The following is a 27,972-nucleotide window of genomic DNA, read 5'->3' as shown; positions in this document are numbered from 1 at the left end:
GTGAGGAGGAGGCAGGAATACTGGGCTCAGTCCCCTCATTGTCTCTCTCCATCCCCAGGATTACACCATAGTGAAGAAGACATGGGGGGAGGGTGTGGCCTTCCCCCAGGAGTCAGGAGGGCGGAGCAGGGCCCGGGGCCCCATCACGGAGCCTCCATCACTGATACATGAGCAGAAGATCCTAGAACTCACCCACAGGATGACTGAGCTGCTGACTGGAGAGGTGACACTGGGGAATGCTGGGAGATGATAGAGTAATCCAGGAGGCAGCAGGCTGGGGGGGATGACTGTGTGATCATTGTGTGTGTCAGGTTCCTATAAGGTGTCAGGATGTGGCCGTCTATTTCTCCATGGAGGAGTGGGAGTATGTAGAAGGACACAAGGATCTGTACCGGGGGGAGCAGCCGCTCATGATGGAGGATCAGCCGCCCGGCCTCACAGCACAAGGTAAGAGGAGACCTGTATATAGATGTCACTGTCACTATCTCACCCAAGGGGCGTTCTTATATGGTTTTCTGGCCTCACATCCTCCATGTTATATCAATAAGGACACGAGGATCGGTATCGGGACATCAAGACAGAGGATCATCAGCTAGATGGAAACAGGGACAGAAATCCACCAGAGAGATGTCCCAGTCCTCTGTATTTCCAGGACGGTCCAGATAATCATCAGGTAGATGGCGCTAAGGTCTCCATAAAATATAATGGTGATAAAGTGACTGAGCCCAAGGTAATTTTCCTTTTTTTTCTTCTCTGTTTAGGATGAACATTTAATGCATATCAAGGTTGAAGTTATAGATGAAACAGAACAGGAGACGGATTTCTGGTCTGATCAGCAGGGTAAGGAGGCGGGGACTGTCATTGCTTGTAGAAGACTGTGCATTCTTTTTGTTCCCTAGATCCTCCTCCCATCCTCCTCCTCCCATTCTCTTCCTCCTCCCATCTTCCTCCCCCCCCATCCTCCCCCTCTCCTCCTCCTCCCCCCATCCTCCTCCCATCCTCCTCCTCCTGATGACATGTAGCAGTGTATAATGGATTGGCTCCCTGTGTGTTCCCTACAGATGGAGGCAGTGACAGGAATCCACCAGAGAGGTGTCCCCGTCCTCTGTATTCCCAGGACTGTCCAGAGGGAAATGTCCCAGCAGACAATCAGCAGGTAGATGAGGCTGATGCTATAGCACTATATCTCTATAGCGCCCCCCGGTGCTGGTGGTTTTTGCTCCTGCACTCATAGATGTGATGAGGCTGATAGATACATGTTGCTGGTTTCTTATGTTGATGTGTTAGATTTTCCCTCCTGTCTGCTGGATTGTACTGAATTGTTCTATATGTCCCATCAGGGGGGAGATCAGGTGACTAATATTAAAGTGGAGGATGAAGCAGAAGAAGAGAGGATGAGGGGCGATCCCCCGTGTATGAGTGAGGTGAAGGAGGAGGAGACGCCGGCAGCTGCTATACCAGGTATGGGAGGATGGAGTCCTCGCTCCCTCTCTGATGTATCTTACACCTGTAGCGTTGCCTCTTGTACCTTAGTTGTGTGATATTAGATGCCCTGGAGTTTTATATGACAGAATGTGACTAAAAATGTAACTCACACTGCGTTGGTTTATTGGTAAGTGCTTCATCCTCGGCACCACACGTGTGTATTGCGTAGTGCCAGCGTATACCCTCAGCCATATAATATAACTTTATACTCAGGGTCATTGCAGATGCAGCGATGTCACTTATGTGAGTGTAAGAAAGGGTTTTTGGTCTTTAGGTAAATAAAATATATAGTATACAAAGTAAACCTGTGAAGCCTAAATTCCAGTGATCGTTCCCAACGCTCGTTAAATGGGAAAATGTCATGATGATTTGCCTGACTGAATAAGTTCTGGTTATTGGCTCTGGACTATCCGGGGTAAAGACCTCAATGCCAACTTTACAGTATTTTCTTGTGCGGTGCTGTGAAGAGTATATGGAGCGTACTGATAATAGTGCGATTGAGGAAAAACTTCTCGAGAAAGGGGATCATGTGGCCAGATACAACCTATTGCTAATAAAGGTCAGAGGAGAACATCAGAAATTATTTTAATAAATTGGAGGAGCATAGTTGGGATACAGCAGCCGAATGCAACAGTGGAGTCCGACTAACGGGTCTAAGCAGTTACCAGCACCATTGTGTCTAAGAGTAGAGAAAGGTGAGACTCCAGAAGGGGAAAAATAGCTCAGTACATGGCTGGTCAGATGGATCCAGATCTCTGTGGAGAAATGTGGTCGGTCAGATGGATCCAGTTCTCTGGAGAAACATGGCTGGTCAGATGGATCCAGATCTCTGTGTAGGAACATGGCTGATCAGATGGATCCAGATCTCTGTGGGGAAACATGGACAGTTAGATAGATCCAGATCTCTATAGAGAAACATGGCCAGTCAGATGGATCAACATCTCTTTGGAGAAACATGGTTGGTCAGATTGATTCAGATCTCTGTGGAGGAATATGACTGGTTAAATGGATCTAGATCTCTGTGGAGAAACATGGCCGGTCAGATGGATGCAGATCTCTGTGGAGAAACATGGCCGGTCAGATAGATCCAGATCTCTGTGGAGAAACATGGCCGGTCAGACAGATCCAGATCCCTATAGAGAAACATGGCCAGTCAGATAGATCCAGATCTCTGTGGAGAAACATGGCAGGTCAGATGGATTCAGATCTCTGTGGAGGAACATGACTGATTAAATGGATCCAGACCTCTGTGGAGAAACATGGACGGCCAGATGGATCTAGATCTCTGTGGAGAAATATGGTTGGTCAGATGGATCCAGATCTCTATAGAAAAACATGGCCGGTCAGATGGATCTAGAACTCTGCGGAGGAACATGGCCGGTCAGATGGATTTAGATCCCCATACTGATGGGGAGGTCAGAGTTTAGTTTGGTGGAGAAGGCATAATGGTTGGGAGACCGTATTTATGGTGCCCCTGGTTTATCTGATACATTGGATCAGATGGATCCAGATCTCTGTGGAGAAACATGGCCGGTCAGGTGGATCCAGATCTTTGTAGAGAAACATGGCCAGTCAGATGAATCCAGATCTCTGTTGAGAAACATGACCAGTTAAATGGATCCAGATCTCTGTGGAGAAACCTTGCCGGCCAGATGGATCTAGATCTCTGTGGAGAAACATAGCCGGCCAGATGAATCCTGATCTCTACAGAGCAACATGGCCGGTCAGATGTATCCATATCTCTGTGGAGGAAACATGGCCGGTCAGATGGATCCAGATCTCTGTGGAGAAACATGGCCGGTCAGATGGCTCCAGATCTCTGAAAAGAAACATGGTCGGTCAGATGGATCCAGATCTCTGAGAAGAAACATGGTTGGTCAGATGGATCCAGATCTGTATAGAAAAACATGGCTGGTCAGATGGATCTAGAACTCTGTGGAGAAACATGGCCGGTCAGATGAATCCTGATCTCTATAGAGAAACATGGCCGGTCAGATGGATCCAGATCTCTGTGGAGGAAACATGGCCAGTCAGATGGATCCAGATCTCTGTGGAGAAACATGGCCGGTCAGATGGCTCCAGATCTCTGAGAAGAAACATGGTCGGTCAGATGGATTCAGATCTCTGAGAAGAAACATGGGTGGTCAGATGGATCCAGATCTGTATAGAAAAACATGGCTGGTCATATGGATCTAGAACTCTGCGGGGAAACATGGCCGGTCAGTTGGATCTAGATCCCCATACTGATGGGGAGGTCAGAGTTTAGTTTGGTGGAGAAGGCATAATGGTTGGGAGAACGTATTCATGGTGCCCCTGGTTTATCTGATACATTTGGATGGATGTTTAGATAGTAGGGTTTATCTAACAATTGAAACTTAAAAAGCATGTTCCTCCATGGTGGCTGTTTTACCTATGACAGAAAGAGACAGAACATCAATACAGTCATCTAGTGTCCATTAACTGCAAGGAACTTTGGCCAATATTCCTGGAGCATGGTTTTTTCACCCAGTGTCAGGCTATGGGAATTCCAACCTTAATGGATGGTTCAAGCACAAGGAGGTGGATCCACTCCCTGGATCACCGAGGAGTGATGGCATTCCTTACCTGAGGAGCGGAGTCTAAGGAACTCCTGGTTTTCACCAGCGCCGGTACAGGGCAAGATGGGGTTTGCTGCGGGAAATTCCCAGGTTGCTATCTTCAAAGAAGGACCTCAGTGACCATTGACTGAAAAAATTAAGGAATGTTGGAGCCTGGGACTAGGTCCTCTTTGGTAGAAGTTCAGGATGCAACATTAGGACACAGTTCAGACTGAACTGAGCTGAAACTGGGAATAGACTTAGATCCAAATAGCTACAAGATCGCTAGGAAGTGGGGGATAGCCAGGGAGCACAGACATGGTTGCTGACTGAGGTGAAAGAGGTGAGGTGGATACTATATATACCCCCAGGAGAACATGCCAGAAGACTCCAGAGCCTGTGGGCTGAGCTTATAAATACAGGTAAAAAGGCGCATGCCTGCCACTAGAGGGAGCCTAATCCTTCAGGAGGCCAGCTCAGCACAAGAGAAGCTGAGAAAGAGGGATATTATCACAGCACGGTGCGACTAGAGGATAGGTAGAGGGTAACGGACATCGACACCCGTCGTTACACCAATGTTCTAGATAAGGACTGAAATGGCTGTTTAGCGTGTGTTTATAGCTCAACCTCACACAACCATTCCTTTCACACAACACTATAATAGTGCAGGATGTGAAGAGTCTTTGAGAAATGTGATCATCCAGTTTTATGATTATTAGGATGTGGTGATGTCGGAGTGAATTTTTGTACAAAGACGAGTCAGCGATTGTTCCCTGCACAAAAGTTGCCACGTCATCAGTTTCTCCTCTATAATATCTGATTAGACAACAAGTCCTGAAATCCTTTATTACAACTGTTGATCTGGAGACCTTGCGGCCATTAGGCTCTACACAACTTATTGTTGTGTCCGTGAATTCAGCCCGAGAGGTCGGATTTGTCTCATTATCTTATACCTCCTAATTTGGCTGTATCAGCTTCTTTGTTAAAAACTGCAAGTCTGTTTTACCGTTTCCCCGAAAATAAGACCTAGTAGGTTTTGCTTAACTGCTAATTATAATTCCCCAAAAGTAAGGCCTAGCAAAGTCTTTGTTTGGAAGCATGCCTGCCGAACAAAACACCAGGGCATGCAGCTGGGATTCTTTTTAGCCCACCATAGTTGTCCTCTACTGTCCTTCACTGTTTGTTGCAGAGCAGCTGCATGCAGGACATGCTGCCAACCCCGATTTTCCCTTCCGCGACATGTACAAATGTCGCGGAAGGGAACTGTAATGTAAAAATGTGCTGTGCTAAGCTCCCCCTGGTGGCTGAAAGCCGCCATACCGTATGCTGTCCCTGCTGTGCGAGTGTGCTGCGGTGAGCTCCCCCTGGTGGCTGGAAGCTGTCATACCATACGCTGTCCCTGCTGTGCTGTACAAGTGTGCTGCGGTGAGCTCCCCCTGGTGGCTGGAAGCTGTCATATCATACGCTGTCCCTGCTGTCTTATTTTTGGGAAAACACGGTACATCTGATAGAAATGTTTTTATGCATTTACTTTGTGGGTTAAAGCAGAGTCTAAAAACCTATTTTATTTCTAATAGAAAATCCTGTTAAGAACTTGGAGGGGAACTCCATGTTATCTGTAATTTGTAAAGTAGAAGATGAAGATTTCATGCAGCACTCCTCAGGAGAAGCCCTCCTCCTCCTTACTGTACATCCGGGACGTCACACTACAGATCTATCGTATAACCCTCCGTATTTTGAGGGACCTTCTCCGGACCACTCACAGATTTTTAGTACAAGTGCATATCAGCAAGGGGAGGAAAGGTTACAATGTGATATAAATGAGACTACAGAGAGAGCAGATCTTTTTACACAAAGAAAAAGTCACACAAGAGAGAAGCCATACTCATGTTCAGAATGTGGGAAATGCTTCACCTATAAATCAAAGCTTGTTTTACATGAGAGAATTCACACAGGGGAAAAGCCATACTCGTGTTCAGAATGTGGGAAATGTTTCAGAGATAAATTAGGTCTTGTTATACATAACAAAAATCACACGGGAGAGAAGCCATATTCGTGTTCAGAATGTGGTAAATGTTTTACAATTAAATCAGATTTTATCATACACGAGAGAAGTCACACAGGAGAGAAGCCGTACTCATGTTCGCCATGCGGAAAATGTTTCATAAGCAAATCCAACCTTATTAGACACGAGAGAAGTCATGCAGGAGAGAAGCCGTATTCATGTGCAGAATGTGGGAAGCGCTTTACAAGGAAATCAAGTCTGGATAGACACGAGAAAATGCACACGGGAGAGAAGCCGTTCGGATGTTTAAAATGCGGGAAACGTTTTATACAAAAATCTCTGCTTGTGAAACATCAGAGAATTCACATAGTAGAGACGTCATATTGATCTACGTTTTTTATCTAAATTCACATTGTACACATATACATAGCGCTGACATACTCCATAGCTATGTACACACATTATACACATATACATAGCGCTGACATACTCCATAGCTATGTACACACATTATACACATATACATAGCGCTGACATACTCCATAGCCATGTACACACATTATCACATTGGCGCTCACAATCTATACCCAGCATGCACTTACAGTGTGAGTGGAAGCCGCACTGGGACGCTCACTGCGGGGGAGTCCAGACGGCAGGTCGCTCCATGTAAAATGTTTCTCTTTCTTTGTAAAACACTTAATACAATATGTGTACATAAAGGTTACTGGAAATAAAAAGCTATAATAACAATATACAGTGGTACAGAGGCTTCTCATCATAGTTACAAGCAGTGAACTAAGAAAATGGAATTGGTGAAATGCTGAGCTTTTGTAATTTGCTTGGGTAATCGGATACGCTGTATGCCTGGCTGATTAGCCCTGGAAGCCATAAGCAGCCATATATATATATATATATATATATATATATATATATATATATATATATATATTATACACACACTACCGTTCAAAAGTTTGGGGTCACCCAAACAATTTAGTGTTTTCCATGAAAAGTCCCACTTCTTCACCACCGTACGTTGTGAAATGAATAGAAAATAGAGACAAGACATTGACAAGGTTAGAAATAATGATTTGTATGTGAAATAACATTGTTCTTCCATCACACTTTGCTTCCGTCCCAGAATCCTTCTTTTGCACCAATTCCAGCATTGCCCACCTTTGGCATTCTAGCTATTAGTCTGTTGGGGTAAGCTGGAGAAATTGCCCCCCACGCTTCTAGAAGCAGCTCCCACAAGTTGGATTGGTTGGATGGGCACTTCTGGCGTACCATACGGTCCAGCTGCTCCCACAATGGGGTGGTGATCTGGTGACTGCGCTGGCCACTCCATTACCTATGATAGAATACCAGCTGCTGCTTCTGCTGGAAATAGTTCTTGCACAATTTGGAGGTGTTTAGGGTCATTGTCCTGTTGTAGGATGAAATTGGCTCCAACCAAGCGCTGCCCACTGGGTATGGCATGGCGGTGCAGAGTGATCGCCTTCCTTATTCACAATCCCTTTTACCCTGTACAAATCTCCCACCTTACCAGCACCAACCCCAGACCATCACATGACCTCCACCATGTATAACAGATGGCGTCAGGCATTCTTCCAGCATCTTCTCATTTCTTCTGCGTCTCACAAACGTTCTTCTTTGTGACCCAAACACCTCAGACTTGGATTCATCCGTCCACAACACTTTTTTCCAGTCTTCCTCTGTCCAATGTCTGTGTTCTTTTGCCCCTCTTAATCTTTTTCTTTTATTGGCCAGTCTCAGATATGGCTTTTTCTTTGGAATACAAGTAGATGTTGTCCGGCTCCAAATGATAAAATCTTTTCTTTATTGTTGCATGTTAAAATCTGTACATGACAGTATCATGAACGCCAACGCGTTTCGGAAGAGGCTTCCTTAATCATGGCATACAATGCAATAAAAAACACATCTATTTATACACATATCCCATATTGCAAGATTAAAACCTTAACCTATGAAGCGAACAGATTGCCGTCCAGAACAGCTGGTTATCGATCAAGTACGGACAATAATCGCTTTCTGTAATAGTAGCCTAAGTCCAAAGGTACTAACACGATGATCACCATGTTTAGTATGTAAGCGTGCAGGAGACGGATCACATGGAGGTATACTGACTGTAGGATATTATTAAAGAGGATGTACCTGGTGGGGGACCAGGTGTAAAGACCCCAAGACCGCTGTCTGCAGATCAGTAACTGTCCCTTCGTGGAGGGGATCCTGGCTTCTCTTGTATTAGTCAACCAATGACTAGAAGGGAAGATATACAGTATATGCATCAGAGAATAAGCTACTTTGCCTATCTTTATTCCTAACTACAATGCTGTCACTGTGTACATCTGAATAAAATACACCGCGGTGCGCTATGGAATGACGGCTACTCCTGTGGAGATAAGGGCCAATACTACAGTCATGGCCAAAAGTTTTGAGAATGATACAAATATAAATTTTTACAAAGTCTTCTGCTTCGGTTTTTAAATGGCAATTTGCATATACTCCAGAATGTTATACAGAGGGATCAGCTTAACAGCAATTACTTACACAGTGAATATTTGCCTAGAAAATGAACTTTATCCCCCAAAACACATTTCACCATCATTGCAGCCCAGCCTTACAAGGAGCAGCTAACATTGTTTCAGTGATCGCTCCAGTAACACAGGTGTGGGTGTTGATGAGGACAGGGCTGGAGATCAATCTGTCATGATTAAGTAAGAATGACATCACTGAACACTTTAAAAGGAGGCTGGTGCTTGGCATCATTGTTTCTCTTTTGTTAACCATGGTTATCTCTAAAGAAACACGTGCAGTCATCATTGCACTGCACAGAAATGGCCTAACAGGGAAGAGAATCGCAGCTAGAAAGATTGCACCTCAGTCAACAATCTATCACATCATCAAGAACTTTAAGGAGAGAGGTTCCATTATTGCCAAAAAGGCTCCAGAGCGCCCAAGAAAGACCAGCAAGCGCTAGGACCGTCTCTTAAAAGTGTTTCAGCTGCGGGATGGGGCTACCAGCAGTGCAGAGCTTGCTCAGGAATGGCAGCAGGCAGGTGTGAGGGCATCTGCACTGTGCACTGTGAGACTGTGGAGACTCTTGGAGCAAGGCCTGGTCTCAAGGAGGGCAGCAAAGAAGCCACTTCTCTCCAGAAAAACATCAGGGACAGACTGATATTCTGCAAAAGGTCCAGGGAGCGGACTGCTGAGGACTGGGGGAAAGGTCCAGGGAGCGGACTGCTGAGGACTAGGGGAAAGGTCCAGGGAGTGGACTGCTGAGGACTGGGGGAAAGGTCCAGGGAGCGGACTGCTGAGGACTAGGGGAAAGGTCCAGGGAGTGGACTGCTGAGGACTGGGGGAAAGGTGCAGGGAGCGGACTGCTGAGGACTGGGGGAAAGGTCCAGGTAGTGGACTGCTGAGGACTGGGGGAAAGGTCCAGGGAGTGGACTGCTGAGGACTGGGGGAAAGGTCCAGGGAGTGGACTGCTGAGGACTGGGGGAAAGTAATTGTCTCTGATGAATCCCCTTTCCGATTGTTTGGGACATCTGGAAAACAGCTTATTGGGAGAAGACGAGGTGAGCGCTACCACCAGTCTTGTCTCACGCCAACTGCAACCGGCATCCTGAAACCATTCATGTGTGGGGTTGCTTCTCAGCCAAGGGAATCGGCTCTCTCACAGTCTTGCCTAAAAACACGGCCATGAATAAAGAATGGGACCAGAAAGTCCTCCAAGAGCAACTTCTCCCAACAGTCCAAAAGCAGTTTGGCCACCAACAATGCCTTTTCCAGCATGATGGAGCACCTTGCTATAAAGCAGAGGTGATAACTAAATGGCTCAGGGAACAAAACAGAGATTTTGGGTCCATGGCCTGGAAACTCCCCAGATTTTATTCCCATTGAGAACTTGTGGTCAATCATCAAGAGACGGGTGGACAAACAAAAACCAACAAGTTCTGAGCAAGCATTGATTGTGCAAGAATGGACGGCTATCAGTCAGGATTTGGTCCAGAAGTTGTATGAGATCAGCCGGGGAGAATTGCAGAGGTCCTGAAGAAGAAGCCGCAACACTGCAAATATTATAGACTTGCTGCAGTCACTCATCTACCTGTCAGTAGAAGCTTCTGTTACTCATAATATGATTGCAATTATATTTCTGTATGTGATAAAAACATCTGACAAACACACATAAAAACCAGAGGGCAGGGGATCATGGGAAAATAGAAGATTTGTGTCATTCTCAAAACTTTTGGCCATGACTGTATGCACTAATCACCTGGCCAATGGAGGGAAGGTCTGAGACTAAGGCTGCCTTTACACAAAGAGATTTATCTGAAGCCAAAGCCAGGAACAGACTATAAACAGAGAACAGGTAATACAAGAAAATGTACATACACCAATATAGAGATTGAGGGGGCATGTGGTGCAGGTTGAGGGGGCATGTGGTGCAGGTTGAGGGGGCATGTGGTGCAGGTTGAGGGGGCATGTAGCGCTTTTAGTGTTGGACATTGTTGTCCTGGAGGCTCCTGAGGCCGCCACTCACCTTCCTTCCCCAGAACAGGGGGCAGCAAAGAGGGGGCTCAGCTGTTACACAGCTGACATATGCGCTGTGTGTGGGAAGTGGGGGACAACGCCAGCACCAACCTGGCAAACAAACTCCTCACACACAGAGCGCCGGTCAGCTGAGTACTGGAATATGGGGGTGGGATACCCGACTACAAGGGGAACTCTGTGCTCAGCTGTGGAGCCACTTAACTTATTTCATGTTATTTCTGTGTAGATTATTACTGGGAGGAACAGGTCATTGTAGAACAACTACTGACAGACACCTCATCCACACTGACTGCACCTCATCTTGTATAACACCTCCTCTATGGTTACCTCACATCTCCACGGCTAAACCCCGCCCACTTCTGTCACATGATCACAGGTCCTTCACCACTATCTCTTCTCTCCTGCACTGCTGAGCTCCGCCCCCTCATGTATTGGTCACATGATTGCGACATCATCACAGGTCCTACACCTCCAGCATCTACCAGGGTAGAGCCTAGAATGTATCCTCTCCTTTGAGTTTCTCACTGTAGGGGATACATTGTAGCATCTTCAGTAGTGAAATATTTAGAATGTATACTCTCCTCTGAGGGTATACATTCTAGCATGTGTAGCATTGAAATGTCTAGAATATATACCCTCTTAGTACTCAACATGCTAGAATAAATCCCCTATAGTGACTCAGAGGAGAGGATACATTCTAGCCATTTCAGTACTGAACATGCTAAATGTATCCCCTGCAGTGAGAAACTCAGAAAGGAGGATACACTCAGAGGAGAGGATACACTCAGAGGAGAGGATACATTCTGGCATGTTCAGTACTGAAGTGTCTAGAATGTATCCTCTCCTCTGAGTTTCTCACTGCAGGGTATACATCCTAGCATGTTTAGGGCTATGTTCACACATAGGGAGGCATTTATTAAGTCCAGCGTTTTTTACGCCGGACGTAAAAATGCCCCCGCGGACTGCCTCTACATAAATCCCGTGCGCGCTGTTGCGCACCGCCGAAAACCTACGCCAGCTGAGGACTGGAGTAGGTTTTCGGCGTACATTTTGGCGGAACGGATGATAAATCGCGCGGACTCTGAGTCCGCGCCCTCCGTTCCGCCCACTCTCCGCCCCTTTTCCGCCCCCTGGCGTACTCGGCGGAAAGTGCCGATTTGCGAATATTGTATTCGCAAATCCGCCATTTTTGCTTAAAAAAAGACGCAAATCGGCACTTTCCGCCGAAAATCATCCATTCGCCGGATGATACATGTGGCCCATAGTATTTCGGTCATTCTTTCTTCAACCAAAACCGAGTGCTGTGTTTTATGTGTGAACATAGCCTAGTAATGTAAAGTCCATCGAGTATCCTCTCCTCTGAGAGGGCATACATTCTAGAATGTTTAGTGCTGAAATGTCTGGAGTGTATCCTCTCCTCTGAGAGGGCATCTCCACTAGGTGTATCCTCTCCTCTGAGAGGGCATCTCCACCAGGTGTATCCTCTCCTCTGAGAGGGCATCTCCACTAGGTGTATCCTCTCCTCTGAGAGGGCATCTCCACTAGGTGTATCCTCTCCTCTGAGAGGGCATCTCCACCAGGTGTATCCTCTCCTCTGAGAGGGCATCTCCACTAGGTGTATCCTCTCCTCTGAGAGGGCATCTCCACTAGGTGTATCCTCTCCTCTGAGAGGGCATACATTCTAGCAAGTGCAGTTTTGAAAGGTCTAGACCACAGGTGTCAGACTTCATCCCTCGGCTGTTACAAACTACATTTCCCATCATGCCTTACTTGTCCAGACATGGTGGGAATTGTAGTTCTGCAACTGCTGGAGGGCCTGAGTCTGACATCTCTGGTCTAGAATGTTCTCTTTTCTAACTGCAGGGTATACAGTCTAGTATGTATCCTCTCCTCTGAGCGTATCCTCTCTTCTGAGCTTCTCCCTGAGCGGGTCATATTATACAGCATGATTAAGAGGTGAAAGCGAGCGGCGATGTGTTAGGTCAGTGCTCGCTTCCCCTTTGTTCCCTGCACATTTTCTGTGTTATTACACACACAGACAGTGACTGGGGGAACTGCGGGCAGCTGCGGGAGGGGCAGCCCAAAAAATCCTTAGATTGTTCAAGCTGCCCATTGTAGACAGCAGCACTATCGTGATCTGGATTACTCGACCAGTTTGAAGACCACAATCAGCTGATAACATGGATTATTACACCAAATGATTATCAGACGTAACGGCCAGGAAACCTTTGGTGTAATACACCATTGTCTGTATACAGGGGAGAGGACTGGTGTGTGGGGTCTGTATACAGGGGGAGAGGACTGGTGTGTGTGTGGTCTGTACACAGGGGGAAAGGACTGGTGTATGGGGTCTGTATACAGGGGGGAGAGGACCGGTGTGTGGGGTCTGTATATATAGGGGGGAGAGGACCGGTGTGTGGGGTCTGTATACAGGGGGAGAGGACTGGTGTGTGGGGGGCTGTATACAGGGGGAGAGGACTGGTGTGTGTGGTCTGTATACAGTGGGAGAGGACTGGTGTGTGGGGTCTTTATAATGGGGGAAAGGACTGGTGTGGGGGGTCTGTATACAGGGGAGAGGACTGGTGTGTGTGGGGGGGTATCTGTATACAGGGGGAGAGGACTGGTGTGGGGTCTGTATACAGGGGGAGAGGACTGGTGTGTGGGGGGTCTATATACAGGGGGAGAGGACTGGTGTGTGAGGGTCTGTATACAGGGGAGAGGACTGGTGTGGGGGGTCTGTATACAGGGGGAGAGGACAGGCATGTGTGGGGTCTGTATACAGGGGAGAGGACTGGTGTGTGTGGGGGGGTATCTGTATACAGGGGGAGAGGACTGGTGTGGGGGGTCTGTATACAGGGGAGAAGACTGGTGTGTGTAGTCTGTATACAGGGGAGAGGACTGGTGGTGGGGGGTCTATATACAGGGGAAAGGACTGGTGGTGGGGTCTGTATACAGGAGGAGAGGACTGGTGTGTGGGGTCTGTATACAGGAGGAGAGGACTGGTGTGTGGTCTGTATACAGGGGTGAGGACTGGTGTGTGGGGGTCTGTATACAGGGGGAGAGGACTGGTGTGTGGGGGTGTCTGTATACAGGGGATAGGACTGCTGTGTACGTAGGGTCTGTATACAGGGGATAGGACTGGTGTGTGGGGGTGTCTGTATACAGGGGATAGGACTGGTGTGTGGGGGTGTCTGTATACAGGGGATAGGACTGGTGTGTAGGGTCTGTATACAGGGGAGAGGACTGGTGTGTGTGTGGGGTCTGTATACAGGGGAGAGGACTGGTGTGTGGGGGGTCTGTATACAGGGGAGAGGACTGGTGTGTGTGGGGGGGTATCTGTATACAGGGGGAGAGGACTGGTGTGGGGTCTGTATACAGGGGGAGAGGACTGGTGTGTCGGGGGTCTGTATACAGGGGGAGAGGACTGGTGTGTGGGGTCTGTATACAGGGGAGAGGACTGGTGTGTGGGGTCTGCATACAGGGGAGAGGACTGGTGGTGGGGGGTCTATATACAGGGGAAAGGACTGGTGGTGGGGGGTCTGTATACAGGGGAGAGGACTGGTGTGTGTGGGGTCTGTATACAGGGGCAGAGGACTGGTGTGGGGGGTCTGTATACAGGGGCAGAGGACTGGTGTGGGGGGTCTGTATACAGGGGAGAGGACTGGTATGTGGGGTCTGTATACAGGGGGAGAGAACCCCTCTCCCCCTGTATACAGACCCCCCCACACACACACCAGTCCTCTCCCCCTGTATACAGACCCCACACACTAGTCCTCTCCCCCTGTATACAGACCCCCCCCACACCAGTCCTCTCCCCCTGTATACAGACTCACACCAGTCCTCTCCCCCGTATACAGACCCCCCCCACACACACCAGTCCTATTTCCTGTATACAGACCCCACACACACCAGTCCTCTCCCCTGTATACAGACCCCCCACACCAGTCCTCTCCCCCTGTATACAGACCCCACACACCAGTCCTCTCCCCCTGTATACAGACCCCACACATCAATCCTCTCCCCCTGTATACACCCCCCCCCCCCCAAACCAGTCCTCTCCCCCTGTATACAGACCCCCCACACATCAATCCTCTCCCCCTGTATACAGACCCCCCCACACCAGTCCTCTCCCCCTGTATACAGACCCCCCACACATCAATCCTCTCCCCCTGTATACAGACCCCCCACACCAGTCCTCTCCCCCTGTATACAGACCCCACACACATCAATCCTCTCCCCCTGTATACAGACCCCCCACACCAGTCCTCTCCCCCTGTATACAGATCCCACACACACCAGTCCTCTCCCCTGTATACAGACCCCACACACACCAGTCCTCTCCCCCTGTATACAGACCCCACACACCAGTCCTCTCCCCTGTATACAGACCCCACACACACCAGTCCTCTCTCCCCTGTATACAGACCCCACACACACCAGTCCTCTCCCCTGTATACAGACCCTACACACACCAGTCCTCTCCCCTGTATACAGACCCCACACCAGTCCTCTCCCCCTGTATACAGACCCCACACACACCAGTCCTCTCCCCCTGTATACAGACTCCACACACACCAGTCCTCTCCCCTGTATACAGACTCCACACACACCAGTCCTCTCCCCCTGTATACAGACCCCACACCAGTCCTCTACCCCTGTATACAGACTCCACACACCAGTCCTCTCCCCCTGTATACAGACTCCACACACACCAGTCCTCTCCCCTGTATACAGACCCCACACACACCAGTCCTCTCCCCCTGTATACAGACCCCCACACACCAGTCCTCTCCCCCTGTATACAGACTCCACACACACCAGTCCTCTCCCCTGTATACAGACCCCACACACCAGTCCTCTCCCCTGTATACAGACCCCACACACCAGTCCTCTCTCCCCTGTATACAGACCCCACACACACCAGTCCTCTCCCCCTGTATACAGACCCCACACACCAGTCCTCTCCCCCTGTATACAGACCCCACACACCAGTCCTCTCCCCTGTATACAGACCCCACACCAGTCCTCTCCCCTGTATACAGACCCCACACACCAGTCCTCTCTCCTGTATACAGACCCCACACATACCAGTCCTCTCCCCTGTATACAGACCCCACACACACCAGTCCTCTCCCCCTGTATACAGACTACACACACCAGTCCTCTCCCCCTGTATACAGACCCCACACACCAGTCCTCTCCCCCTGTATACAGACCCCACACACCAGTCCTCTCCCCCTGTATACAGACCCCACACACCAGTCCTCTCCCCTGTATACAGACCCCCCCCTCACACCAGTCCTCTCCCCCTGTATACAGACCCCACACACCAGTCCTCTCCCCCTGTATACAGACCCCACACACCAGTCCTCTCCCCCTGTATACAGACCCCACACCAGTCCTCTCCCCCTGTATACAGACCCCACACACCAGTCCTCTCCCCCTGTATACAGACCCCACACACACCAGTCCTCTCCCCTGTATACAGACCCCACACACCAGTCCTCTCCCCTGTATACAGACCCCACACACCAGTCCTCTCCCCTGTATACAGACCCCACACACCAGTCCTCCCCCTGTATACAGACCCCACACACCAGTCCTCTCCCCCTGTATACAGACCCCACACACACCAGTCCTCTACCCCTGTATACAGACCCCACACACACCAGTCCTCTCCCCCTGTATACAGACCACACACACCAGTCCTCTCCCCCTGTATACCCCCCCATGCTACTATGGATATTGCAGCTTCCTGCACTCTGTTTCTGCACAGTGAATGGTGCAGCAGCTCACTACTTCCTACTTCCGGTCGAGGCCCCGCCCCTCCTGGTGACATCACACCTCAAAGGAGAGGATACATTCTAGCATCTACCCATCTACCAGATACAGAGCAGCTCCTGGTCGGGCAGTCACTGCTGTTGTGTTGTGTGTGGAGATCTCTGCTCCTCAGTGTGTGACCCCAGCAGTAAGGTAAGCTTACAGGAGGAGGGGTGTTACATTGTGTTACTATCAGTGTGACCCCCCCAGCAGTAAGGTAAGCTTACAGGAGGAGGGATGTTACATTGTGTTACTATCAGTGTGTGACCCCAGCAGTAAGGTAAGCTTACAGGAGGAGGGATGTTACATTGTGTTACTATCAGTGTGACCCCAGCAGTAAGGTAAGCTTACAGGAGGAGGGGTGTTACATTGTGTTACTATCAGTGTGTGACCCCAGCAGTAAGGTAAGCTTACAGGAGAAGGGATGTTACATTGTGTTACTATCAGTGTGTGACCCCAGCAGTAAAGTAAGCTTACAGGAGGAGGGATGTTACATTGTGTTACTATCAGTGTGACCCCAGCAGTAAGGTAAGCTTACAGGAGGAGGGGTGTTACATTGTGTTACTATCAGTGTGTGACCCCAGCAGTAAGGTAAGCTTACAGGAGGAGGGATGTTACATTGTGTTACTATCAGTGTGTGAGCCCAGCAGTAAGGTAAGCTTACAGGAGGAGGGGTGTTACATTGTGTTACTATCAGTGTGACCCCAGCAGTAAGGTAAGCTTACAGGAGGAGGGATGTTACATTGTGTTACTATCAGTGTGTGACCCCAGCAGTAAGGTAAGCTTACAGGAGGAGGGATGTTACATTGTGTTACTATCAGTGTGTGAGCCCAGCAGTAAGGTAAGCTTACAGGAGGAGGGATGTTACATTGTGTTACTATCAGTGTGTGACCCCAGCAGTAAGGTAAGCTTACAGGAGGAGGGATGTTACATTGTGTTACTATCAGTGTGTGAGCCCAGCAGTAAGGTAAGCTTACAGGAGGAGGGGTGTTACATTGTGTTACTATCAGTGTGTGACCCCAGCAGTAAGGTAAGCTTACAGGAGGAGGGATGTTACATTGTGTTACTATCAGTGTGTGACCCCAGCAGTAAGGTAAGCTTACAGGAGGAGGGATGTTACATTGTGTTACTATCAGTGTGTGACCCCCCAGCAGTAAGGTAAGCTTACAGGAGGAGGGGTGTTACATTGTGTTACTATCAGTGTGACCCCTGCAGTAAGGTAAGCTTACAGGAGGAGGGATGTTACATTGTGTTACTATCAGTGTGTGACCCCCCAGCAGTAAGGTAAGCTTACAGGAGGAGGGATGTTACATTGTGTTACTATCAGTGTGTGACCCCAGCAGTAAGGTAAGCTTACAGGAGGAGGGGTGTTACATTGTGTTACTATCAGTGTGACCCCTCCAGCAGTAAGGTAAGCTTACAGGAGGAGGGAGGTTACATTGTGTTACTATCAGTGTGTGACCCCAGCAGTAAGGTAAGCTTACAGGAGGAGGGGTGTTACATTGTGTTACTATCAGTGTGACCCCCCCAGCAGTAAGGTAAGCTTACAGGAGGAGGGGTGTTACATTGTGTTACTATCAGTGTGACCCCAGCAGTAAGGTAAGCTTACAGGAGGAGGGATGTTACATTGTGTTACTATCAGTGTGTGACCCCAGCAGTAAGGTAAGCTTACAGGAGGAGGGATGTTACATTGTGTTACTATCAGTGTGACCCCAGCAGTAAGGTAAGCTTACAGGAGGAAGGATGTTACATTGTGTTACTATCAGTGTGACCCCCCAGCAGTAAGGTAAGCTTACAGGAGGAGGGATGTTACATTGTGTTACCATCAGTGTGTGACCCCCCAGCAGTAAGGTAAGCTTACAGGAGGAGGGATGTTACATTGTGTTACTATCAGTGTGACCCCAGCATTAAGGTAAGCTTACAGGAGGAGGGATGTTACATTGTGTTACTATCAGTGTGTGACCCCAGCAGTAAGGTAAGCTTACAGGAGGAGGGGTGTTACATTGTGTTACTATCAGTGTGTGACCCCCCAGCAGTAAGGTAAGCTTACAGGAGGAGGGATGTTACATTGTGTTACTATCAGTGTGTGACCCCCCCCAGCAGTAAGGTAAGCTTACAGGAGGAGGGGTGTTACATTGTGTTACTATCAGTGTGACCCCAGCAGTAAGGTAAGCTTACAGGAGGAGGGGTGTTACATTGTGTTACTATCAGTGTGTGACCCCCCAGCAGTAAGGTAAGCTTACAGGAGGAGGGATGTTACATTGTGTTACTATCAGTGTGTGACCCCCCCAGCAGTAAGGTAAGCTTACAGGAGGAGGGATGTTACATATGCTGTGGCCCCTGTATGGTTTGGGGCCCCTGGCTGTGACATAAAGGCCCCGGCAGGACTATCCCCTCCTTGTGCTCCAGTTGTCTCCTCTTCTCCTCCAGACGCTTCTTCTCCTGAATGACCCCCCCCAAGGATGGAGAAGGACAGGAATGAGATCAGTAAGAGAATATTACACGTCACCTTGGAGATCATCCGCCTGCTGACCGGAGAGGTAACTTCTCTAGATTTCCACCATTGTTGTCTGGGCTCTTTGGCCCCTCCCTCCCTCCCCCGCTCTATGTTCTGGATCTGGTCTCCTCTTTGTAGGTGCGGTGGTCTCCAGCACTGACCCCAGTAGTCCAGATGTGTCTCCTCCTCCTCCTCCTCCTCACTAGAGCTCTATACAGGGGGACAATCTCCTCTTTGTAGTGAGGAGGAGGCAGGAATACTGGGCTCAGTCCCCTCATTGTCTCTCTCCATCCCCAGGATTACACCATAGTGAAGAAGACATGGGGGGAGGGTGTGGCCTTCCCCCAGGAGTCAGGAGGGCGGAGCAGGGCCCGGGGCCCCATCACGGAGCCTCCATCACTGATACATGAGCAGAAGATCCTAGAACTCACCCACAGGATGACTGAGCTGCTAACTGGAGAGGTGACACTGGGGAATGCTGGGAGATGATAGAGTAATCCAGGAGGCAGCAGGCTGGGGGGGATGACTGTGTGATCATTGTGTGTGTCAGGTTCCTATAAGGTGTCAGGATGTGGCCGTCTATTTCTCCATGGAGGAGTGGGAGTATGTAGAAGGACACAAGGATCTGTACCGGGGGGAGCAGCCGCTCATGATGGAGGATCAGCAGCCAGGTGATAGATGTCCCCGTCCTCTTGATTCCCAGGACTGTACAGAGAATCAGCAGGTAGGGGGCGCTGATGTCTCCTCACAATATGATCATGAGGCAGCGGAGCCCGGGATAAGTGTTTGTGTTTTTTCCTGTGTAGGATGAAGATCTGATGGATATTAAAGTTGAGGTCAAAGAAGAAGCAGAAGAGATGGATTTCTGGGTCTATCAGCAGGGTAAGGTGGTGGAGGGGGGTGGTGGTCTTTGGTTGCATATGAGAACCTGTTTTTTGCAGCCTACAGTACATGTATCACAAGGGGGTGTGCGGCTCAGGCTGAGGGAGAACGTCCAGTGAGTTAAGGAAAAAATATTTGTTTCTTGGCCCTGGAATAACATTGTCCGGTGTCTGGTGAAGCTTCTTGGGGAAGGTCGGTGAGCAGGTGGTCGGACCCCGGGGTGACACTGGTCACTGCTCTAACTTGCCGTGCTCCAGCACCTCCCATACACTACATATGGTACCCAGGGCTGCAGGGGTCTTCCAAGGGCATTGTTACCAGCAACAAGGGACACTGTATGTGGATACAGGTGGGTGATTCTTTCATTTTTACTGGGGTGCACAGATCACATTGTTATGGGGGGGATCAGATCTTGGAAGCAACCACTGACTTTATACAGAACATCTGCCGGTAGTGTGATCTTGGCCGTATGACTGATCCCATTCCTGACTGTAACTTCTCATCACATGGAGGGACGTGGTTGAGGAAGGTGGCGGGGGGTCTCAGCAGAATTAATTGGTGCTCCAGGACATTGCTCAGTGCTGGCATCCAACAACGTTTCAGAGTCCAATTCCCCCCTCCCCCCCCCCCCCCCCAACCATGCGGCACGACCCATCTCAGCTTGTGACGTATACCCCTTGTGCTACAAGTGTTTCAGGTTGAGAACCAATGTGCTATATACTCCCTCCATAATCCACAGTGTATAATGGATTGGCTTCCTGTGTGTTCCCTACAGATGGAGGCAGTGACAGGAATCCACCAGAGAGGTGTCCCCGTCCTCTGTATTCCCAGGACTGTCCAGAGGGAAATGTCCCAGCAGACAATCAGCAGGTAGATGAGGCTGATGCTATAGCACTATATCTCTATAGCGCCCCTCGGTGCTGGTGGTTGTTGCTCCTGCACTCCTAGATGTGATGAGGCTGATAGATACATGTTGCTGGTTTCTTATGTTGATGTGTTAGATTTTCCCTCCTGTCTGCTGGATTGTACTGAATTGTTCTATATGTCCCATCAGGGGGGAGATCAGGTGACTAATATTAAAGTGGAGGATGAAGCAGAAGAAGAGAGGATGAGGGGCGATCCCCCGTGTATGAGTGAGGTGAAGAAGGAGGAGGCGCCGGGAGCTGCTATACCAGGTATGGGAGAAGGGAGTTATACAGGGATATAAGGGGGGGCTCCACCTTACAGCTACATTACAGTAACACTCTCCCCCCCCCCCCCCCCCCCCGTGTATATATGTATGGTGGGGGAGGGGTATATAGTATATACGCAAAGTGCAGTATATTGAGGGGGGGGGGGTTGGTACATACATGTTCTCTATAAGACGTCATATGGAGTATGAGGCTTATCATCTGGTTATCGGAGATACTGCTGCAGTTACCTTCGGGTTTGCAGATTACACGGTTTGTGAGACTAGTTTAGCTGCTTTCCAGGACGTGGTTAAGGGAGAGAATCTCTACATTTTTGGAAAATTAAGTATTCATCTCATATATCGTACATTGCTTTAAGTCCCTTTTCATTTGACATTAAGTAAGCCAATAATTGTGGGCAACATTCTGAGGATACCGTCTGTGGGAGAGTACAAATTGTTTGATTTTAAGATGTGTAAATACCTCTAAGAAATAAGAAATGGGAAGAAGAATTGGGCACATCCTTCTCCAACACAGAGTGGACATCGGCACTAAAATCCTTTCATGCCTCGCTCTCCAATGTAAACCAAATTGAAGGAATAACCAAAACATGGCTCCAATGGTACTATACTCCACATAGACTCCATCATATCTTCCCCTCATGCCCAGAACAATGTTAGAGAGGATGTGGATCTATAGGAAATCTATCACATATTCTATGGGAGTCTCCAAAAGTTAAAGAATACTGGAACATGATATCCGCTCTACTAGCAAAAATAACCCAAACACCGATTGATCTCAATGTATATCTGACACTGCTACTGATAGGTATTGACAAATTATCGAATAAATATAGATTTATAATATGTAAAATATTGGTAATCGCAAAAATGATACTTACCAGATATTGGAAACAGACGAATATTCCATCCAGAGAAGAAGTCACTAACCTAATCCAACAGAGCTATAATTTTGAAGAAATACTCGCGATAGGGAACAATATCTCAAAAAAATTCTATATGGATTGGGCACCTTGGAAGTTAAATTATATGCCCAAAATCAGTAATAATCTATCCCCACCGTTACCTGAACTCTAACCTCTGAAACAAGTGAACTTCTAAGTATATACACACCTGTTGGATGTTGTTATTATTATTTGTTTTGTTGGTTGTTAAATTGACCATCTACTGTTAGATGGTAATCTACTAGAGAGTCTATGAATACCATAAGTCAATGTACTCCTGACCTGACAGTTAACAACACAGTTATCAAGACGTCTACAACCGCTTCATCTAGTCGCTTCCGGCTGAATTGCGACATTGGGTCAGGGAAGAAGACGCTAAAGCCCCAAGCCATGGAGAGGTCTGAGCTGCTCCTGCCTGCCGCTGTGATGTTCCTGCAACACCATGACTTCAGGTGCAGTCCGGTTACCGTTCCATAGAGTCAATGATATTTGCCAGCACGTTGTGCCGCCTGCCCATAGAGCTGACATGTCTGTTCTTTGGGCAGATGGCGGAATTTGCCAACAAATATCATGGAAACTAGAGAACAGGCGTAACCTCAAGTGTTGGAATCGGTAGTGGGTTCGTACTTCTAGACGGGAGTACAACCTGTGCCAGGGATCACGTCTGGCTTTCCCTTCAGAGAGGTGGCGTCCCGATCACGGTGTGTGGGCTGGTGGCGCTCTGGCTTTCTGGCAGCAGTTGATTTGAAAGAAAATGTTTTTTGGTGAAGTATCTGTGGTGTCCAGGGGATGCTAGGTGGTATGTAGCTGTGCGTGATGGTGCTGCTCCTGAGGCGCTGGTCACGGTGGCCAGGAGGGGTATACGCCCACCCCTGGGTACACTAACAAAACACTTAAAATAAAAATGGCTGTAGGTGTGCAGGTTAATAACCAGAGTCAGTTTTAAAGTTGAACAAGAAAACAATGCAGATTATATATATATATATAAGGTAGATATACAGGTAGATTTGTATACACAGCTTCTCACTTGAGGAATAATACTAAAGTCTTTGAATACTATGGCTTGGCTGGCTTTGGCAGAGGTGAGGACTGAGGGTTACTCCCGTCTTATAGGGACCTACCTAGATCCTGAGGTACTACACTGAGGGGCTTTATAAGAAGATACCTACGCCCATGGGTATGATTCTTCCACCTGTCGCTGTCTATGGGCACCTAGTGACATAGAGCAGGGACGTAGACCTCACCTGGTGGGTAGAGCTAGCCGACAGGGCGACCCCTAAGGAACCTAGCAGAGTGCAGTGTAGTCTGTCAGCTTACCGCTCTTGTCTAATCACTGTCTTGTGCTCCTGTCTCTGTTATCAGGAGAGAAGATGGCCGCCCAGTCTAGGTAGGGTGTCCCTTTCGTCTGTCCTCATCCTCCTCTGTGGCTTGTTAGCCAGACCTGGATGAGCTGAAGTAGTTGCAGAATATGTCAAATAAAATCCTTTCTCTCATAGTCCTGGACAGGATCTCTGTGTGGTGGAGTCTTCTGTCATAGGAAAACAATAACCAACAACTCCTCACTGATTTTCCTCAGGGGAATAATCTCTTCTCTGACTGGCTGAACTCACACTGGAAGGACCTATTACTGCGCAGGGATTGGCCAGATCGCCTGAGGCACCCAGCTCAGGGATTGGACAGTAACTGTCACCTCATATCCAACTGCCAGTTGGCTGTTAACCCTTTCCTCACAGCTGTGCATCCTATTTACCTGACACAGTGACATCTAGTGGAATAACATAAATACTGCAGGCACAAGTATAACATGCAGGTAACAAATAGGGAATATGTGTCATAGTGTAGAGAATTACAGGTGGGCAGGAAACATCAGATACCACAGCCGCTCTGGGACACTGCACAGCCCTTTAAAGAGACACAGAGGAGGAGAAGGGCATGTCTCGTATAGTATGTGTCTCTTATAGCGCGTCTCTTCCCTTCCTCCGCTGATTCGTTCCGGTGCAGTTAGTAGTTTTCTCCATGGCGCTGTGAGACTGTTAGGTGCGCTACCCGCCCTATCGTGCTGATCCACCCCCAGAGCACCAATCTACCCCCGGCCTGCCCCCATAATGCTGATCTGTCCCCAGAGCACCGATCTACCCCCGGCCTGCCCCTATAGTGCTGATCTGCCCCCAGAGCACGATCTACCCCCAGCCTGCCCCCATAGTGCTGATCTGCCCCCAGAGCACCGATCTACCCCCTGCCTGCCCCCAGAGCACCAATCTACCCCGGCCTACCCCCAGAGCACGATCTACCCCCAGCCTGCCCCCATAGTGCTTATCTGCCCCCAGAGCACCGATCTACCCCGCCTGCCTCCAGAGCACCGATCTACCCCCATGACAATGAATGGAGCAGCCAGCCGAGGGCAGACCGGATCAGCGATATGGGGGCGGGCACTGCACCCTACACCCCCCCCCTCGCCCCCCAGTGCCCCTAACTGTCTCACTGGACCGCAGAGCACACAACTAACTGCACAGAATGGCACAGAGGAGGAAGGGAAGAGACATACATTAATCTGACCTGCTGATAGTTCCCCTTTAAATTCATCCAAATATATCAAACACCGCACATGTTTCCAGCAAACTAGACCTTATAAATCTGTGGTTTAAAAATAATAATAATATCTATTTTCACCCAAACAGACAATACCGGGAAGGAAAACGCCATGTTCTCACTGAATTATAGGATAAAAGATGAAGAAGCTGCGGAGCAGCACTCCTCAGGAGAAGCCCTCCTCCCCCTTACTGTACATCCAGGACGTCACACTACAGATCTATCATATAATCCTCCTGACCATGAGGAACCTTCTCCTGACCACTCACACCCCGCGACCACAGGGACGGAGCGGATAGGGGGGAAAAGGTTTCAATGTGATGAATGTGGAAAAGAGTTTACAAAAAGCTCAAATCTTTATACACACAGAAGAATTCACACAGGAGAGAAGCCTTATGCATGTTCAGAATGTGGGAAATGTTTTACACACAAACCATATCTTGTCACGCATGAGAGAATTCACACAGGAGAAAAACCATATTCATGTTCAGAATGTGGGAAATGTTTTGCATATAAATCATATCTTGTTACACATGAGAGAATTCACACAGGAGAAAAACCATATTCATGTTCAGAATGTGGGAAATGTTTTACTGATAAATCAAGTCTTTTTACACATAAGCGAATTCACAAAGGAGAGAAGCCATATTCATGTTCAGAATGTGGGAAATGTTTTACATATAAATCAAGTCTTACTACGCATGAAAGAAATCACACTGGAGAGAAACCCTATGCATGCTCACAATGTGGGAAATGTTTTACAAGCAATTCTCAGCTTGTTGCACATGAAAGAAATCATAAAGGAGAGAAGCCGTATTCATGTGCAGAATGTGGGAAGTGTTTTGTTAATCCATCAAGTCTTGGCAGACATGAGAGGTGTCACACAGGAGAGAAGCCATATTCATGTTCAGAATGTGGAAAATATTTCACACATAAATCATATCTTGTTATACATAGGAGAACTCACTCAGGAGAAAAACCATATCCTTGTTCTGAATGTGGGAAATGTTTTACAAATAAATCAAGTCTCATTACACACGAGAGAAGTCACACAGGAGCAAAGCCGTATTCATGTTCAGAGTGTGGGAAATGTTTTACAAATAAACAAAGTTTTGTTACGCATGAAAGAATTCACTCCGGAGAGAAACCGTATTCGTGTGCAGAATGCGGGAAATGTTTCACAAATAAATCGAGTCTTGTTAAACATGAAAGAATTCACACAAGACTGAAGCCATATTCATGACTTTATTACTGAACGGACATTTCACAGGGAGGAGCAAATACATAAAATATTAAAGGAAATTCTGAAATCTGGTTGATTGTGGGAAATGATTTAAAAAGCAAAAATATTCTGTGGAGGAAAAGAGTCCTGTTCCCTTCCAGAGCAGCGACGCTGAATTATCATTGCGGACCTTGCTTCCTGTTATTATTATCATTGCGGACCTTGCGTCATCTCTCATGTTTAGTGAATACCGATACAGGTGTGTTGTCCCACCACGGGTGTTACTAGTCGATACACCCTTTGCAAAAGCCTGTACTTTTTGTAAGTGATGATGTAGTAGTGTTAAAGTTTCGCCACAAGATGTTGCTATTGTAAGTAAATGTACTTAGTAGATGCGCAGCTATACAACTGAAAGGGTTATCATTTATTTGTATGTCACATCACACCTTAGAGGGCCTGTAGATAGGAAGTCACATTGGTAGAGGAAGTGTGGAAGTCATTTGTCGCTAGACTCTGTAGAAGAAGGTCTCGAGCCAGAACACTCTCTACAGCGGTCCCATTGGGCCCTGGCCCTCTGCCAGGCCCCCAGTCTCAGTGTGCAGACCTAGGCACATGCAGCTAACTATTCTCCTTCAGTAACTCCACTCAGCACTATGCAGTGTTAAACCCTTCCTTAGAGAGGACAAGTCAGAGATCATCTCAACCCACGCCGTGGACTAGAGGAGTCACAGAGCAGGACAGTATCCACAAAGCAGAAGGCTAGGAACTAGGGATGGCCCGAACCTGCCGAAATTCAGGTTCGTAGGAACCCGGACTCTCGGCAATCTCGCAGCGTGGGTGTCAGCAGGGAACCCTCAGCATTCCGCTCATCACAGGTAACATGGTCTGGGGCTTGTGTCACCCACTAGGACAGGTCCCTCAACACTGGTAGGGCATTAGGTGGTGCAAAGACCCAAGAATCAAAACATAGGCACAAGAATTCTCTCCTCAAATATTCTTTTACCTCTTCCTTCCGGCAGAGCACAGTACTTCTTGGGTTGGGACTCTCAAGACATCCTCCTCTCTACTCTTCTGATTCTCTACTCTCAGCACGCAACCCAGTCCACACGACTGTACTACTCCCTATCTGCTCACTACAGATCTGGATCCTAACTTATCAAGTGTCTCATTAAGTGTAAAGTATCATTTTCAAGCAAAGCTGTATGACCTGCTGCACACCAGTGTTTTTGAAGTAAATCAGATTTTATTTATGATAAAGAGACTCTGTGATTTCTCACCCCGCACCAACACAGCACACGAACATTCCTTGGGTCATCTCCCCTTTCTGTGGGTGGCAGTGGCAATAGTCCATGTGGGTCATCACTCCACTCCAGACCACCGTGATAACAGCCCAAGGGACCCTGCAACAACCTGGCAGGTCACCGACCACAGCGGAACAAGGAGTAACTGGCCCTTTAAACTAAAAGCAGGTGTGCGACCATACCTGTGTGCCCAACCGGCACTGGCATCACGACATAACATCATTGGGCCCGGCTATATCTTGGCCAACCACCATACAGGTACAGTACATTTAGATGCTGTTACGGGATTTGTTAAATCCCATCCCCACCCAGCCGGTAGAGGCGTTAGATTTTAGCCCGCGCTCTAGAACATATGGGGCATGCAAGTGTAGCCAGAGTAACCCCATAAGAACAGGATTAACAGGTGGGCAGGACGTAGAGGCAGATCTATGAGGAGTCCTACAGATGGAGAGGAGATGTGACTGGACCGGCTCTAATAACAGACCTTAACCATAGTAGCAACGTTCTAATTGACCCATAGGAAGCTGAAATAGACAAATGAGTTCCTGCCAAGCAGAACCATAGTCCAGAAATACAGTCACAGATATGCCGGTACTCCTGGAAGAGAGAAGTCTTTTCCATCTAGGACCATCTCTACCACTAACCCTAGGTGTTGGACTTTTCTGACTTGCCATCATAGTGTAAGCTCAGGTTCTTGATCATCGACACTTGTGTTCTTGACTGGTGAGTGTCTGAGATGCTCGACTGTAGATAAAACAGGTGAGAGCGCGGGTTCTGGATGAAACGTGCCACGAGTGGGCTACTGTTCCATAAAACATGTCGATATGGGTGGGTAGACAGGTCATCCAAGGTGGCAGGAGGATCTCGGACAGCTGACTCATCTCTAG

General features: G+C 48.2%; 2 protein-coding genes across 6 annotated transcripts in view; one reads left to right on the top strand and one right to left on the bottom strand.

Annotated features, from left to right (window-relative positions):
• Nucleotides 1-23,668, bottom strand: part of LOC138797143 (zinc finger protein 271-like) — a 124,566-nt gene extending 100,898 nt beyond the window's left edge. The window contains exon 1 of the mRNA XM_069976942.1: nucleotides 23,291-23,668. The gene's annotated coding sequence lies outside the window, so the exon portion shown is untranslated. The remainder of the gene's footprint in view (nucleotides 1-23,290) is intronic.
• On the top strand, nucleotides 62-27,018 carry LOC138797179 (zinc finger protein 300-like). 5 transcript variants are annotated; one of them, XM_069977015.1, is made up of 6 exons: nucleotides 62-223; nucleotides 312-447; nucleotides 5,639-6,435; nucleotides 13,110-13,131; nucleotides 23,263-23,273; nucleotides 24,810-27,018. In XM_069977015.1, exons 1-6 carry the CDS (start codon nucleotides 200-202, stop codon nucleotides 25,803-25,805), a joined length of 1,986 nt encoding a protein of 661 aa, XP_069833116.1. In that variant the 5' UTR covers nucleotides 62-199; the 3' UTR covers nucleotides 25,806-27,018. The 5 variants fall into 5 exon arrangements, with proteins under 5 accessions (XP_069833116.1, XP_069833114.1, XP_069833117.1 ...); XM_069977016.1 differs by lacking the exons at nucleotides 62-223; nucleotides 312-447; nucleotides 5,639-6,435; nucleotides 13,110-13,131; nucleotides 23,263-23,273 and adding exons at nucleotides 19,259-19,420; nucleotides 19,509-19,665; nucleotides 22,355-22,360 and having other exon boundaries at nucleotides 24,652-27,018; XM_069977013.1 differs by lacking the exons at nucleotides 62-223; nucleotides 312-447; nucleotides 5,639-6,435; nucleotides 13,110-13,131; nucleotides 23,263-23,273 and adding an exon at nucleotides 1,341-1,461 and having other exon boundaries at nucleotides 24,652-27,018.
• Nucleotides 27,019-27,972: the final 954 nt, after the last annotated feature.

This window comes from Dendropsophus ebraccatus, chromosome 7, assembly GCF_027789765.1.
Source record: "Dendropsophus ebraccatus isolate aDenEbr1 chromosome 7, aDenEbr1.pat, whole genome shotgun sequence".
NCBI classification, from domain to species: domain Eukaryota; kingdom Metazoa; phylum Chordata; class Amphibia; order Anura; family Hylidae; genus Dendropsophus; species Dendropsophus ebraccatus.
This window is presented reverse-complemented; position numbering and strand designations above follow the sequence as displayed.